Source organism: Enoplosus armatus, chromosome 1, assembly GCF_043641665.1.
Source record: "Enoplosus armatus isolate fEnoArm2 chromosome 1, fEnoArm2.hap1, whole genome shotgun sequence".
In the NCBI taxonomy this organism is placed as follows: domain Eukaryota; kingdom Metazoa; phylum Chordata; class Actinopteri; order Centrarchiformes; family Enoplosidae; genus Enoplosus; species Enoplosus armatus.
Genome location: NC_092180.1, coordinates 8,786,390 through 8,802,375, shown reverse-complemented (window position 1 = coordinate 8,802,375; position 15,986 = coordinate 8,786,390). Strand labels below are relative to the sequence as shown.

The window sequence follows — 15,986 nt, the reverse complement described above, 5'->3', positions numbered from 1 at the left end:
GTTATCATATGAGGGTCATGAACATATTCACATTACACATTTATAAGCACATGAACCCAGACATGTATCCAAACTCATACTGTCAACTAAACATTTATGACTCTGGATAGTTTTGAAATAATAGACTGAATTGATTAAAGGAATAGTTCAACATTTTGGGAAATATTTTTCTTGTCACGAGTTAGATGAGAAGGTAGATACCACTCTCATATATGTCTGTTAAATACGAGACTACAGACAGCAGCCAGTTAGCTTAGCTTAGAAAAAATACTGGAAATGGGGGGCAAATAGCTAGCCTGGCTCTGTCCAGAGGTAACAAAATCTGCTTACAGCAAGATAAAAAATAAATATTTTCTAGTATGTATATAATATAATATAATATAATATTCTCAAATGAGAATTTGCTGCTTGTCTTTGTTTTTTATCAATTTAGATTTAATCTCCTTGTTTTTGGATAGTCAATTAGACAAGACAAGCAATTTGAAGAAAATTATTATTATTATTTTCACTATTTTCTGATGTTTTACAGACAACGATTAATCCATTAATCAAACAATAATCAACAGATTAATTGATAATGAAAATAATTATTAGTTGCATCCCTACTGTATATTAAAGTTTGTGAAAACACACTCAGACACAAAACGTTTGAAAACCTTGTGCATTTTTTTCTGTATAAAGTCATCACCATCACCACCTCCTTGTGTTTTGTCTGGTGCTGCCAGAGTGCATGAAGAACCTCACCGGGATTTGAGATGTGATTTCAGTGAGATGTGTCCTGTGATGAAAATGAGTGTGGTGGTAACCTCGCCGTAGAGTACGTAAATAATTTGGATAACTAATAATAATGTCCCCGTGTTTTGTTTACGAAATGTTAGGTTCCTGGTAACGGACAAGAACACCTGTCCCTGCAGAGGAGCTCCAAGTCGTCCTCTCACCACGGCAGCCGGCGGAAAAACCGGGAGCGATCCCGAGACAGAGACCGGGAGCGAGAACAGAGCCGGGACCGGGACAGAGAGAGAGAGAGAGAACGGGAGAGAGAAAGAGAGAGAGAAAGGGAGAGAGAGAGGGAAAGAGGGAGGGAGAGAGAGAGAGTCAATGACTGGCCACCAGACAAACCAGTAGACTCACACTCTCAGGTATGTACATACAGGAGATAGTTTGTATTTGTTTGAAGGTCATGGCCCAGAGCACAGACTAAATCACCAAAATGACCATATCATAATGCCATTTTGTATTTTAACCAAAACAGCCCCGTAGTATCAGTCATGAATACGTAAATTATATGTGAATCATGTTGTTTAAGTCACACAATAGGTATTTGTAGGTGAGGCCGCACAAAGTGGTTCCGCAGATTCTGTGCATATGATATCCCCTGAAATGTGAGGTTTTGTATTCAGAAATGCAGGGGTTGTCACCAGGAAGTGTGGCAAACAAGGTGTTGAGTCTGATCTCATTTAGTTATTTCAATGAAACTATAAATGCAATAAAGTATTAGACTGTAATATGCATACTATGATATAAAAGTTCCATTCCAGCCTCTGTGAACATCATCCACTTTCCACATAACATGTCAGAGATATATTATTTACAGGCAGGTAGTTGTGTGCACAACTTATATTTATTGCACGGAAAAGGTAAAAATGGCTTACATGACAAAGGCTGCGGTATACAGTTTACAGGCTGGATTCCATCCTGCTGATTTCATGGTGATTAGACAGAACATACAGTATACAATATTCCTACATTTACTTTTAAGAATTACACCTTCAGTAGGAATGAACACGGACAGGGCAGGAGAGTCCGAGTACTGAGATTGTTTGGTCTTTTCGTGGGACTTGAGGACAATAAGAAAAATGTAGAAGCCTCATCCTTTAAGATCATTTATCAACTGTGTCTCTGTCTCTCCTCACAGAGTCAACCTCTCAAGTCACTCCGCAGGCTCCTTCACCTCTCCCCTTCTTCCTCAAATCAAGGACAGCCTCCTCCTCCTCCTCCAGACCTGCGCTTCCAAGCCCCCCTCCCCAACCCCCCTCAGTCCTCCTCCAAAGCGGGCTATTCTGAGGGTCGAGGGCACGTCGACAGCAGGGGGCACCCCGGGGTGAGCAGCTCCGCCCAGGCTAAGAGCCGCAAGGCCAGCTACCCCCTCCCCGGACAGATTGAGTCCAGCTGGCACGTGTCTGCTTTACAGCGGGCGGAGGGTGCTCAGTTCACCCCCGAACAGCTGGGCATCAAACCAGGGCAGAACGGACCCACTTTTACCCGAGCCTCCCGCACCAGGATGCCAAACCTCAACGACCTGAAGGAGACCGCGCTGTAAACCCCCCCCAGTCCCCCGAACCACACCACCTCCAATGTGTCTCCATCCTGGAAGCATCTGCCAGACGCAGACATCATGGTACTGTAGTGAAAGTTTACATGAAAGCCTATTTCACTGGATCAAGTCCTCATTCAGAAACATAGTTATTTGTTGATGCTCATGTCTCTGAAATCTACAAAGACTAGAAGTTGACAGGCCAAACACAAACACCAGAGGCAGTGTTGTTTAGGGAGTCAAAGACATGAAAGGGCCCACTCCCTGTCGGGTTGCCAGTACTGTATCAGTTGTACGTTATTCTCTCTCTAATTAACAAGGTTAGAACATCAGAATAAGCTGATCTTTCCTGTCAAGGAGACACTGCCCATGTGGCCTCTTTGCTGCCATCTTCTGCTTACAGGACACTACAGCAACACATCAGACAGCCACTGTCACACAGGTGGCCAAATAAACTCAAATGTTTTTCAAGCTCTGATATTTGATAAGAACAGAAAAAAAAAAGATTTATATCAACATTATTTATTGAATATTTATTTGTTTTAAATTCAAGGATATAAGCTATAAATGACACAGTATGTAGGCTATATGGGAATATTATAAGGTAATATAGAATTAAATGTGTAATTGCGAGAGCTTTAGTTTCGACACAAAGAAATGCATAGATATTTATGTGTTGATAATACAATATGTCACAAGGAATATTTAATAATGGTGAATGTCCTTTTTTTGTTCAATTTGATGTTATTAACAGATTTTCACGTTATATTGTGTTATTTTTACCCTTTTTTCTGTTTGTTTCATCAATATGTAAAGAAATATTGATAAATACTTGTTGCCCAAAGTGGGAAAAAAATATCTCAGACATAACATCTGGTACAAATCTGCCCATCACCCTCGTGACATTAGTTTTGAAGTTTTGTGACAAGTCGGGCTTTTGTCAACAGGGTTTGGTAGCAGAACAGCCAGAGTGAGACTGTTAGGCTCTGCGCTTCACATATGGTAATTGTCAGTTCACTTTATGTCCCACTCTTGGTGTCACCATTTTAAAATAAGCCCCATTTTCAGCTTTCCAGCTCCGTGCTGCCATGTTGGTTTTGTCTACAGCCTTAACAGCAAGTAACATGCATCAAGACTTTGGTGCCCATTGGTGGTGAAACATTAGCCTCTTGAAGTGAGGTCTGACAAACTCAAATACAACATCTAAGCGTTCAAGATAGTAGGAGAGCATTCTGCAAAAAGGCATACCTCACCTACAACCTTTAAGATGTTAAAGATCAAGTCTGGTTGTGTTTTATATTTTCTTAATGTCAATAAATCCCATGAAAAAGCAAAAACCAACAATGAATTGAAGCTACTAACAAGTGTTGTCTGTGTATCTGAAACCTGATATAGCTTGTTGCTCTGTGCCGTAGTTGTTATGCAGAAACTATTAAATACACATTAGTGATTAATGTTTTAGGAAATTACTTAACCTTTTTTAAATATAAAAGTATACGATTGTGACCCCTAATTGAAAAAAAGATTTTAGTCTTCAGCATGATTTAGGAATAAAAGAAAATAAAACTATACATTTGTGACTAGTTTTTAAAGATTTACGTACATACTAGCGCACATTGTTGGTAGATTACTTGTTGCTTGTAACGTGAACACTGTGTTTGTTCTGTTTATCTCACTATTGTCGTGATGATAGATAAAATAATTGCCTCGTGATAACTTTCCAGGGTTGTAAAATCCTGTCTCAGAGTATTATAAACCGCTGTGCAGTGTTGTGGCATCTAATAAGCCTTCAGACACATTCATCTCTTTCTCCAACTGGACTTCCTGGATCGTATTTCACGCCTCACCAGTGCCTGAAACAACACACCCCCGCCAACATAGCCCCTTGCATTGTTTTAACATAGGGCTGTTTTGGGCCCGTTAACACATTTATGTTTTTGTTTATTTCATGGGATTTATTGATAAGAAAGATATGGAATAACAGACTTATCCTTTAATGTGTGTGTTTACATTTTTCTGTGTGCATTTTAAAAGCTTGTGTTGTCAAAGTTTTTGTAAAAGCCTTTTGTAAATCAGAATTTGGTTTTCCTACTGTATTCGCATTACAACTTTTATTTATAATATTAATAGTCATGATCAGGGATGATTTTACCTAAATAGGTTATTCATGAAAGCATTTACTTGTTGTCTACTGACCTGTGGATGATAAAAAAAAAAAAGTAGTAGAGTATAGAACAAAATACTATTTGTGGCCTAGGCAAATACACAACATAGTTTTCCTTCCAGACTAACCTTTATCCTTTGTTCTTTCCTCTTCCTCTGTGGTTTTAAAGCTTAAAAGGAAGAAGAAAAGCTTTTTAAATCACAGGAGGGCGAAACGAAGGAAAGGATGATGGATGCATCTGTTCAAAATTAAAGACATCTGTGGACTAAAGAGAGAATTAAGTTTTGGAGAATTTCATGTTTTGTTTTTCATCTAGGATGAAAATACACTAGCAAAAAAAAGAAAGAAGAAGCAAATGAACCAATTGACTACGTGGCTGATTGAAAGCAATAACATACAGTAAGAGACTCAGACTGATGCAGATTGTACCAAATCAGTGGCTGGTTAAATTGGAGCCAAATATAGCACATAAAAGGATTTCCAGTAGGAGACTGTGATTAAAGCAAGTGTCCACATATAATATCAAGACATCTCTCTGCAATACATTTTTTATTTTCAATTTGTCCTTGAACATGACCCAGGACAGGTAAAACTGCCCCATGTTGTGTATTATAGAAAATCCTGATTGCCAATGATTGTAAATGACTGCTGACGTGGGTTTGTGTATATCATTAATGGGACAGAGTGATGACAAAGCTTGCCTTGCCAGTGACCCGAAGCCTTATATTAGCTTACTGACTCAACACTTCAGATGGAAATGGAGGCTTCAACCACCAGTAAGTCACTTACACTGAGAACTGAGATGAGAAAAAGAATTTTTGTTCACAACTATGAATGTGTTTCCTAAAAACATCAGTTCTTTTTTTTCATTAAGCTGTTTCCCACTTCTTACAGGGTGTAAATAGAAATAATAGAGTGTATCTATACTGACCATTCTACTTTAAAAATGATAGGGTCTCATAATAAAAGCCAACTGTACATTTTTAAACGGCCCATATGTTTGTTTCGTAGCACAGACGGACACGACATGAGAACAGACATGACACAAGTATTAATTTAATCAAGGAAATAGTTTAAGGATTCAATAAAGAAAACACACTCAGAGTAAATAAAACTCTGAAATGTATCCCCAAAGCACCATGGGAAATTGAATTGAAATGTTACAGAAAAAAATCAGGAGTTAACCACAATACAAAATCACATCTGAATATGACTGAATTTTCCATCCCTCGATCTTTATGATATATATTTTTTAAAAAGTGCCTGAGATAAAAATGATGAAAAAGAAACAGAAAACAAATAACAGTCATATTTAAAGAAAAAGCCTGGAATTATTCCACATTTATCTCACCATCAACAAATCCCATGTAAAGCCCAAAATCAACAACGTAGTCCTTTTCTCAATACTTTCTGGCTTCTCTAATGTCACCATTTGTTCATACTTTTAAAAAGGGTCACAATTAAATACTTTTATATTTAAAAAAAAAGGCTAAGTAACTTCCTAAAAAAGCTTCGAACTGTAGTTTTTAAAAAACATTACTCAAACAGGGATAAATAGTGCATTTGGTGGGACTATTTTCAGTTGCGGATTAATACACACTTGATACACACTGAGTGTTTAGAGCAGCAGGACCGTTATGTTACAGACTCAAAATAAACTACAGTGCCTGTGTTCTTAGTAATGACGGAACATCTCACCCACTGCAACAGTGTGGCTCATTACTGTGTTTTTAATAGTTTTTGGGAATATTAATACTTGAAACTTGTTGGCAGGATCAATTAACTTGTTGGTTTTGGTCTTTTCATGGGATTTTTTAACAGTAAGAAAGATTTAGAACATGACCAGCCAACTCCTTTTAGGAAAATAAAAAGACTGAGAGGTGCAGAGCTGTAAATTCCCTGTTTACCATTAAATATCAGGAGAAGCTGACAGGATTTCACAGAAGGACACATATGTTTTGGAAGACTGGTGGATACAACCTCCATAGCAACGCTGCCTCTCCCTCTCCATGCCTAATTATTGCTTTGAATTTATGCCATTTCACTGCAAATGAAACAATCTATTGAGAACTCACCAAATTAAAGCCCCAATGTGAGACTGGTTCAACACAGACAATGGAGAGTGGAGTGAATGAAAGCTTATTGAGCATATCAAACAAATATTTTAATGAAATTAAGTCAAACTGTTGTTATGTGCATTTTTAAAAGGTTTTAATATTTTGTCTCAACTTGTGGTTTTATACATGTAGCTGGAGGGGGCCAAACCTGTGGACATAATAACGGACCACACACTCAGACGATGGGGCTTTAGGTATTGATGACGTTTTGGGAGAAGGCCTCGGGGACAGAGGGAGGAAAGGTTCAGATGCATTTGTTCATGCAGAGCAGCAGCTCCAGGCGCAGAGCGATGCGTGTGTGCCACCCGAGGGGGAGGATGCGGATGTAGCGCGCCACGATGGGCGGCCGCAGGAGGTTTTGCACAGACGAGGAGCGGTCAGAGTTTCCGTAAAACACCTGAGGAGAGAGGAGGGAAGTCAGTTAGTTTGGACTCAAACTGACATCTTCAAATTGTTTGTTTTGTCAGAACAACAGGCCAAAACCAACAATTGGAACCATCAGATGTTTGCTTGATAAATGACTAAAACGATTATGTGATTATCAAGACTAATTTTCTGTCAATCAATTAGTTCATCTGTACAAGACAGCTTCGTAGGTGAAACATCAAAAATAAAAGACGTTCTTCAGTAACACATATTCAAAATCTAAATTAAAAGACGTGAAGATGATAACAGCTCTTCATCAGATTTCAGATCAGATTTCATCACAAAAGTTAAAAATGTGAACCGTCGTTAAGACTTCATCCTTTCAGATTTTGTCAAATAAAGACCAGTGGTGTCTGAGATGTTACCTCAAGCTTCATGTTTTGTTGGTGTCACATATACTCTATATTGTTGTTTTTTTGTTTTGACTGGGTTCAACTGACCCTGTTGTTTCCAGTCTGGTCTTTGTAATAGATCCAGTTGAGTTTCTCGTCCGTGCGGTACTGAACACTGTACTTGGTGATCCACTCGTCAGCGTCACAGCGGCCCTGAGTGAGGATCCCCGACACCACCATCACCTCCCTCAGGTCAATCTGCAGCCACTGACTGTTGTCCTGGAACTTAGACAGCCAGGCACACCTGGAGGAGAAACACAAACAGTGAATATAATGCAGCAGTTTACAACACATGGTCCAGGGTTCAGTTTTCTTAGAGCAAATAGCAGAGATGTATGAATCAGAGCCAATTAAAAGAGAAAAGACACATAACTAGAGCAGGTTCATAGTAGACAGTTTGACTTGACATAGGAGGTAAAGCACAGGTGTTACTAATAACATTAGCGATGGCTCTGTTCTATTCAAATGTCCCGGTCATGACAGTGTTACAGTGAGTCAGCATGCACAATACCAGGACTCTGAAACTGAAGCAGCTAAATGGAACTCAGCCATCATTCATTTTATTATTCTTTGGGGGGAAATATGACATTATATAGTTTATTTATGTCTTATATTTACTCATTTTATTTATCTTCTGCGGAGGGGTTAATTCTTACAATTATGTCTCTTTTTTTTTACTTGTTTTTACAGAAATATACAGGGTAGACGTTTCTCTTTATGCAATTTCTTCGCTAAAAGAGTAACTTACAGTAACACAAGTGTTACAACACATGTGGCCTTCGTTACTGAGCATAACAGCTCCTCAGAGTCTGTATGCTTCCTTTAGCATATTCTTGCATTGCCTGTCTTATTTATATTTTTATGTTTTTAAACAAGAGCGTATTGGCATGTCAACCTTACCAAATGCCCCTTATGTAATGAGAGATGGGTTACATTTTTTTTTCATACTGTTTCTCACAGATGGCAAGTACCTAGACATTTGTTTATTAGGGTCTACCGTCAGCCGTCTCTGGCAAAAGCAACATCTTGCGAGTTAAAATTATAGACAAATCTCAGAAATCATTGCCAGAGATTAAAAATACATGCAGCTATGTAACTCTGCTTATGTTTTGTTTACGAGTCTACATGTTGGTCTGTACCTACCCGAAGCCCTGACTGTTGAGCCGGGCCCTGCTCGGGAGCCATGAGGAGAACCAGCCGGTGTACTGCTCCTGGTTGGAGCAGGTGATCTGGTCTAGACTCACCGATCCGGCCTCGAAGCCCAGAGGCTTGTGGTACGGACACTCTGCAGGAGGGACAGAGACATAGTTATAACAAGGGTCTTTATTTGAATCTGTTTTTCACTTGGAGACCTCCTGGATCCATGGATCTCAAGGTCACCCCTTCAGCAGAGGAGAACACAAACACGTCTGCCAACAGCAAAGCATTAAAACAGTGAAATGTGACCAGCAAATGATCATCACTAAGCCTTTCCACAGTAGGTGCTTAGTTCTCCATCTCTCCATCCTCACCCCTGCCGACTCCCATCCTCACACCCTCCCGCTCCCAAAGCCCCCGCCGTCAGCAGACCCAGTGTGACCCATATCCCATCCTAAAAGCCTGCAGTTTAATTCTCCACAGTGAGAGATCAGTGATGTCCATTAGGGCGGTAGGCGGACAGATGGCCATGTTCTACTCTCCACAGCTTTAGCTCTGTGTTGCTTCCATGTTTTGATCTGTCAATCTGCCCTCTCACTCCCACTAAAAACACATGAGAGCAAGTCCTTCGTTGACTTAGTAAATTTACATTATAACTATATGAATGGGACAGATGAGAGTGCTGCACATGAGTGAGGTTTTTTCCCCCTAAAGCTTCAGAAAAAAAACACATCAGCTGTGGATGCGTGGAGCAGAAACCTGCTGCGCTTTTGTTTACTACTGGCTTAAGCCTATCTGGCACAGGGTCACATCCTGTCTAATCCCAGTATTACAACGCATACAGCAGCAGCAGCGCCTGTGTGAGTCAGGAGATAAGTGAAACATATTCAGATGGCTGAATTAATGGGGGAAAAAACAAGAGGTGAGACGTGAGGAATTCAGGTGGAATAAAGTCTGAGGCCGAGCAGGAAAGTCTTCCTCACTCATCATTTAACATCACCAGGTCCATGTCGTGGTAATTACTGGTTTCTGTAGTTGTGCCATTGGCACGGTCTATTACAAGCCCCGTAATCTGAGCATCATGTTCTGAGATAATGATTATCTGCTGAACTCCTTTCTCCTCTCCGTCACCGGTTGCCATGTGATTTGTGGCTCAGTTGACACACACTGATTCACTGAGGAAAACCCTTTCACTGTACATCAATTGTTTCTTCTTCTTCTTCTCTTCAAGCCTGACATCAAGTCTGATCTTTATATCTCGGGGCCAATGAAGCAGCCATCAGTCCTTTTTTGTTTATTTCTTTGCAGGAGATCTCAAAAACAGGTTTGCAGATTTTAGAGATTTGGTGGAAAGTCAAACACCAGTCCTTAAAGTGATCAGAAAAAGGGAGATTTCCATCTGCTGGTGAATGTGATTGGACGTTGTGAAGATTATTTTGTCAGTTGCAGTTTTCAAGATCAAGAATGAACTTTCATTTTCAACCAAGTGAGTAATGTTTGGTTGGTATCTGGATCCATGTGCAGGTCCAGGGATAACGTGAGATACAGCTTGTTTGAGTGTTTTTGAACATGACCTGCTGCACTTACTTGAATGAATGTATCCCATGATTGCCTGTATCTGTCTACATTATGTATTTTGGTGCAAATTAAGATCCAGATTGAGATTTTCTGTTAAGCAAATACTAAATTCAGAGGATTGTGCAGCCTTGGCGGAGGTATTTCTGCTTCTTTTCATGGCTCCATCTGCATCATCTCCTCTGAGGATGTCCAATGGAGCATGTCCACCCTACTGCGTCAAATCTGGAGTCTAATGCACTCATGCATGTACATATATGTATAGAGATTCTCCTTCTCTCTGTCTCTATCACACACACACACTCTCCATCCATCTGCATTGTAGAGCTTAAATGATTTCTCAAATAATCGATTCTTCAATCGACAGGAATTTTGTTTTGATTTGAATAAATTTTCAAGCAAAATAACTACAAATTGGTGATTTCAGCCTGTGAAGATTTGCAGTTTTACTTATATTATACTAAATTGACTTTCTTTGGATTTCATACACAAAACGATTAATCCATCAATTGAGAAAATATTCTGCAAATTCCACTCTCTCAGTCAGCTCACAGCTTTGCATGGTCATTATCTGAATCTCACTCTGCCATCACAATTTACTCCTCGTTACAAATACTATCATTAGTTTAATGATTGAATTTGATCATCTAATCAATAAAAGCCACTTCATTAGTATGTCAAAGAGTGGCCTCATTAGAGATGCTCAGTGTGTGGTAAAGTGCACGTGTGATGTGAAATGTAATTATTTTGTATTGTATTTTGCACTAATGAATGGGTGTATTTAAAGTGTATTGGCACAAACAAACTAACAGTTATTGTGTATTTGATGGGTCTTACCTGGCATGCAGTCCACTCCTCGCACCATGGAAGAGCCAGTCCCGATGGAGGAAAACTCAGTTGGGGATTCTCCTCCTTCACAATCACATTTGCAAGACCTGCTGGTCCACGCTTCAGACACTCCCACCTCATATAAACACACAGAAACAACATTTAATAGATGCAATCTAAATATAAATACCGTTACTTGAAAATACAGATGGTTTTCAAAATAAAATGCAAAAAACATAATTTCACGCATGACTGAAAAGACAATGATGCAGCAAAGAGACTGAACCTTCTAGTATCTCATCACAGCAGATTTTCAATGTTTTTTTAATGGAAATCATTTGACATTGACCAATGTCAACTGGAGAGAGGTAGCTAAACTCCAAGTTGAAATGTCTCTGTTGTGGCTGATCTAGAAGTGTTGAAAAAACATTTTAACGCATTAAGAGTGAAATCATCTCTGACATTTTGCCGAGGCTTCTTCGTACCTCTTGAGCGCTGATGAACACTGTTCAGGCAGATGGACAGAAAGACAAAACAAATGCCAGCCAGTCGACGAAGCACAGAGGAGAAAAAAAAAGACTGTTAGGACACAGTAGTCACCCATTGTAGCAAACAAAATCTGTGCATCAATCTGTCAATTAAACCACATTACAACAACAACAACAGAAGAGAATCAAGTATGATAATCTCAAGGATTACTGAGGAAATCTGCTATATTTGTCAAATTCTCCTCTCGTAATCAGTTTGTCCTTTCACAGCAGGGTTTCAGAGGTTTTCTTCAACATGCCATCCAGTTTGAGGTGACTTAACTCCTTCAAAGATGTCTGATCACATAGATGGGTTCACAAGGACCAGAATGTAAAGAGTGAAATCGTACCGTTAGCTCCCAGAAGAAGCAGGGCCAGCAGGAAACGCTGCACGTTGAGAGCCATCTTCCAACCGACCGACTGTAGACTGAGCAACCGAACCAGCAGTGATAGAGAGGCTGGATTACAATAATCCACAGGACGCTAATGGCCTTACCTAATGCCGTCCTTATCTGACAAAGCCCCTCCTACAGCTGTTCACGCACCACCATCAGCGACCACCAGCACCAGCACCACACATTCTGGAAATCACTGCAGAGTCACAGGGGTCAAGTCAAAAATCCTGCAGAAAAATCAAAAGCCAGTGTGGTCAATTGGTCATGTGACAGATTTGGGTTGTGTGTGTGTGTGTGTGTGTTGTGTTGTGTGTGTGTGTGTGTGCAAGAGAGTGAGAGAGAATGGACTGGAGGGTGGTGATGGCTTATGCTGGGCCTTGTGATCCATATGATTGACCAGAAGGTCTACTTTTAGGTGAATTTATGGCTCTCCTTATATGTTTGCTGCATTTTACATTTGCATTATCATGTCAATTTTAATATATAATAAAAGAAAGAACAATAAATATATTTACATACATGTAGCCAACATTTCATTCCCACAAGGTTCCTCAATAGTCCAGCAACAAAACTAGTAGAGCTGAAACTCTAAATCGCTGATATTGGCTTTTCACAAATATAACAGTATATGTCGGTCGATAAGTGACAAGTCATTTCTGCCAAAGATACAGTACGTTTGAGGTCATTTAGAAACACTAACACGTTTATTTTTAAACTGTAAAAGTCCCACTCAGAAACATCTTGGTCACTAATCTTTCAGAGCCAAATTTAAAGGATTCTTAAATGTTGGTTTATGCTATGTGTTTATATAAAATAAAAAAAAATATCAGCTGATATTCTTGTTGTTTTTACACTCTTAAATATCTGTATCAGGCTCAGTAATCCAGTGTTGTTGATGTGCCAAAGAATTTAATTGGATTGTCACATGAAGCTTTAGACGCCATTAAAACAAACACAAAAAGCGTTCCCTATAATAAAATCTGTTTGCATTTCAACACCTCCTCTACACTCAAGTGGATCTACAAATTCTCACAGCTGAAGTTTTCTAATTTATACTGTAAAATGAGGTTCAAAAATAAATCCCTAATTTTGCATCTTTATGAGTTCATTTCTCTAGTGATAAGAATTGTGATAAGTGATGAAAGAAAAGCCTAAATAGAGAACGTTTTTCACTCCAGAAAATACATTTCTTTGCAAGATGAAGTCACGATTAGAATTCAACATCTTCTATTATCTCAAGAATAAGATCAGGCATGGCCTTCAAAAGTTATAAACAAGCGTATAATGATCCTTTAATCTCTAACATTAATATAGTGAAAATGACCAGATGCCAAAAAACCACAAAAGATGCATTAATGTTCCCTCTTCACTTGTACATAGAACAATTACTGATATTGAGATACTGATATCTTATATATTCTAAGTAGATGACTTAATGAAAAAGATAGAAAAGAGATAATATAACAAGTTAATATAGAACCACAGCAGGGGACAATCTCATATAAACATACAAAACAAATTAATGTACATTCATGTTCCTGTCTATATTTGATGATGACTTTTCTCTCTACTGTACTCTCTCTATTCAGGCTAAAGACGTCTGAACTCACACTGCGGGTTTCAAAGCTTGGTGGGTGAAAGTAATTAAGCCTAATTAAGCAAAGCTGTTTTCAATTTGTGTTCATTAGAACATAATTTTCTGTCCTGCTCTCACTCCTGGTGGGCTCCTTAAAAAGCTGCTATACATTTCATCAGTTGGTTTCTTTTTGTGAGTTTGTTTTTGACGAAACTGGACGGTGACATGAAGGCTCCTGTCCGAACAACACGCAGGATTCCTCCCCAAACAAAGAGGAGGATTCGAGCTCACTCCGCTCTCATCTACAGGGCTCACAAAGAGGTCAGAACAACAGCAGAAGCAGTAACTTGAGTGGACGTGTGGTGTTTAAAAGACATGGGATGATTTTAATATTACATAGGTCCAAGAAAAGCCTGTCTTTCCCAGTGGACTGTGGAGGTTACAGGGCTTTGGATTAAGACCATGATAAGACTCCTTGTCTAAAGTGTTACTCTTCATCTCTTCCTGCAGGTCGGTCCGGCTGGGATGAGGAGTCCCAACTTCCAGGCAAGTCGGCTCAGTTTGCCCAAACCAGTCCTGCTCAGACTGGTGAGCTCGGAGGCGTCTCGTCTGTCAAGAACCAACAGACTCAAAGTCATCACTCTGCAGGAGATCAATGCTGCTGTCACACTTGTACGACAGAGGATTTGTACAAGAGCTGCTGCATGAAGAGTTGGGCTTGAGCTGTACAATCATTTTATTCTTAACTTTATCATTAAAGACTTTATTCTAACTTTGAATCTGTTGTGTCTTTATGTAACATGCATGTTTTTCATGTAAGAAAAGTGACATTAAGTACTTGCCACATAGAAGTAAGTTAGTTGATTTTATGGAATATTATTAATGACAAACTTAAGTGTTCAACAAATTGAAGTTGTATTATATGAAATGTCAAGATTTAAAAGGATTTAGGGACGGTTATGGATGAAAATTCCTGGAAACATGCTGGAATAATTTCTCTGGTTGCATTTCTCAGATTTGGTGCACTTGATGGGGTGAAGTCATTTTAGCAACAGGCTAACATGCATACATTCAGTAGGACACCCCTTATCTTGCTGCTATTTTCAGTCTTTTTGACACTTCCAGCTCAAATCCAGTAAGGCCTGCTCTGCATTCGAAACATACATGAACCTCACTGCTTGCCTCTTTTTAAAAAAATAAATAAATAAATTTTAACTTAAGTTGCTCTCATCTGTCCTCGCTTGTTGTTCGGTTCCTATCAAATCTCTCAACCTTTAGTTTGATACGTCTCTCTCAATTAGTTTTGTTGTAAATGACAAAGTATAATTGGCTCCTGATTACTTTTCCCACACACAGGCCTATGTGTGTTGACTTTGGATTTGGGTGTTAAACAAGATTAAAGGTCCAAATAACCCTGTTTCAGCTGTTCACACACCAGAAAACACACTTTGGATTAAAAATAAACAATTTGTTTTAATAGGCCTGAGGGTGGTGCCACAGTAAAGGTTATTGAGATCATTAGGCTTCATCCTCTGATGACCACAATAATCCACAGCCACTTTCGTGGCTGGTTCCATTCATAACATCTTCCAAGTGTGAACTGGTATCCTCCTCCATGAGGCTAAAAAGTCAAAATCTCACAAGAAACGTGGGGCTCAAAGATGATTTGGAGTGAACGGAGCCATGGTGAGTATCACCTGGAAAATGTTTCAGTTATTTAAGATGGAACAGCGGGCCCTCCCTCCTGCGTTGTGGTGTCTGAGGTTTGCATCCACCTGGTGATGCCTCCGCCTCCTCTGTGCGCGCTCTGGTCTCCATCTGCAGCAGCAGCAGCTCCCGCAGCGTCCACAGCGTCTCTGGAAACATTTCTATTATTACGTTTCTTTTAACTGTCGTCCAGAGGACATCTAGCGCAACCTTTTGTCTGCAGTTTCGATGCAAGTTTTTTTGTTTTGTTTTTGTGCATCACATGGATTGTGTGTCCCATTCATGATTTCCGGATCGCGCGGATACCAGCTGCAGGTAGGAAGCATCAGAAACAAACAGTGTGATGGTTTACCTCAGCGTAAAATAAGCACGTCGTTGGAATATCCTCCTGTGTAGAAAAAGTGATGAGACATGTTCCTTTTAGTTTGATTTGTTATGTGCAATTCACTGATCTGTTAAAAGCACGGGCTGTCTGAGAGTGTTGAAGCGTGAACAGCAGCCATTTACAAGCTTAATCTTATTCCTGGGGCTTCGTTATTGTGCCATATGTGTGGTTTTAGGTTTGTAGATTGAAGCCTAATTTTCATGCACTTTTGCTGACTATCCTTAAAGGGTTAAATGGAAACTGCATGGAGACTTAATCCCAAATGTTCCCACTAATTCGACCACTGACTTTATATCTTTGACTACATGCATCTTCATGTATGAATCAACAGCCACCGGCTGATGCAGCATGACAACAGTGATGTTCTTACTTTCCAGGTCTCATGGCAGCTGTCACATGCCACCAGCCAGATGTGACCCGCTGCTGACAATTTAGGAAAAACT

At 39.6% G+C, this 15,986-nt stretch overlaps 2 protein-coding genes across 2 annotated transcripts in view; one reads left to right on the top strand and one right to left on the bottom strand.

Annotated features, from left to right (window-relative positions):
• cdkl5 (cyclin dependent kinase like 5) overlaps window positions 1–2,320 on the top strand; it is a 28,589-nt gene extending 26,269 nt beyond the window's left edge. Inside the window, exons 19-21 of the mRNA XM_070905858.1 lie at window positions 879–994; window positions 1,097–1,139; window positions 1,916–2,320. Of these exons, the coding sequence (XP_070761959.1) occupies window positions 879–994; window positions 1,097–1,139; window positions 1,916–2,320 (564 nt within the window). The remainder of the gene's footprint in view (window positions 1–878; window positions 995–1,096; window positions 1,140–1,915) is intronic.
• Window positions 2,321–6,839: 4,519 nt separating this feature from the next.
• Window positions 6,840–11,885, bottom strand: rs1a (retinoschisin 1a). The gene is made up of 6 exons (XM_070910029.1): window positions 11,831–11,885; window positions 11,439–11,458; window positions 10,963–11,089; window positions 8,557–8,698; window positions 7,462–7,657; window positions 6,840–6,992 (listed from the first exon to the last, which is right to left on the bottom strand). The coding sequence occupies exons 1-6, from the start codon at window positions 11,883–11,885 to the stop codon at window positions 6,840–6,842; spliced, it is 693 nt and encodes a 230-aa protein (XP_070766130.1).
• Window positions 11,886–15,986: the final 4,101 nt, after the last annotated feature.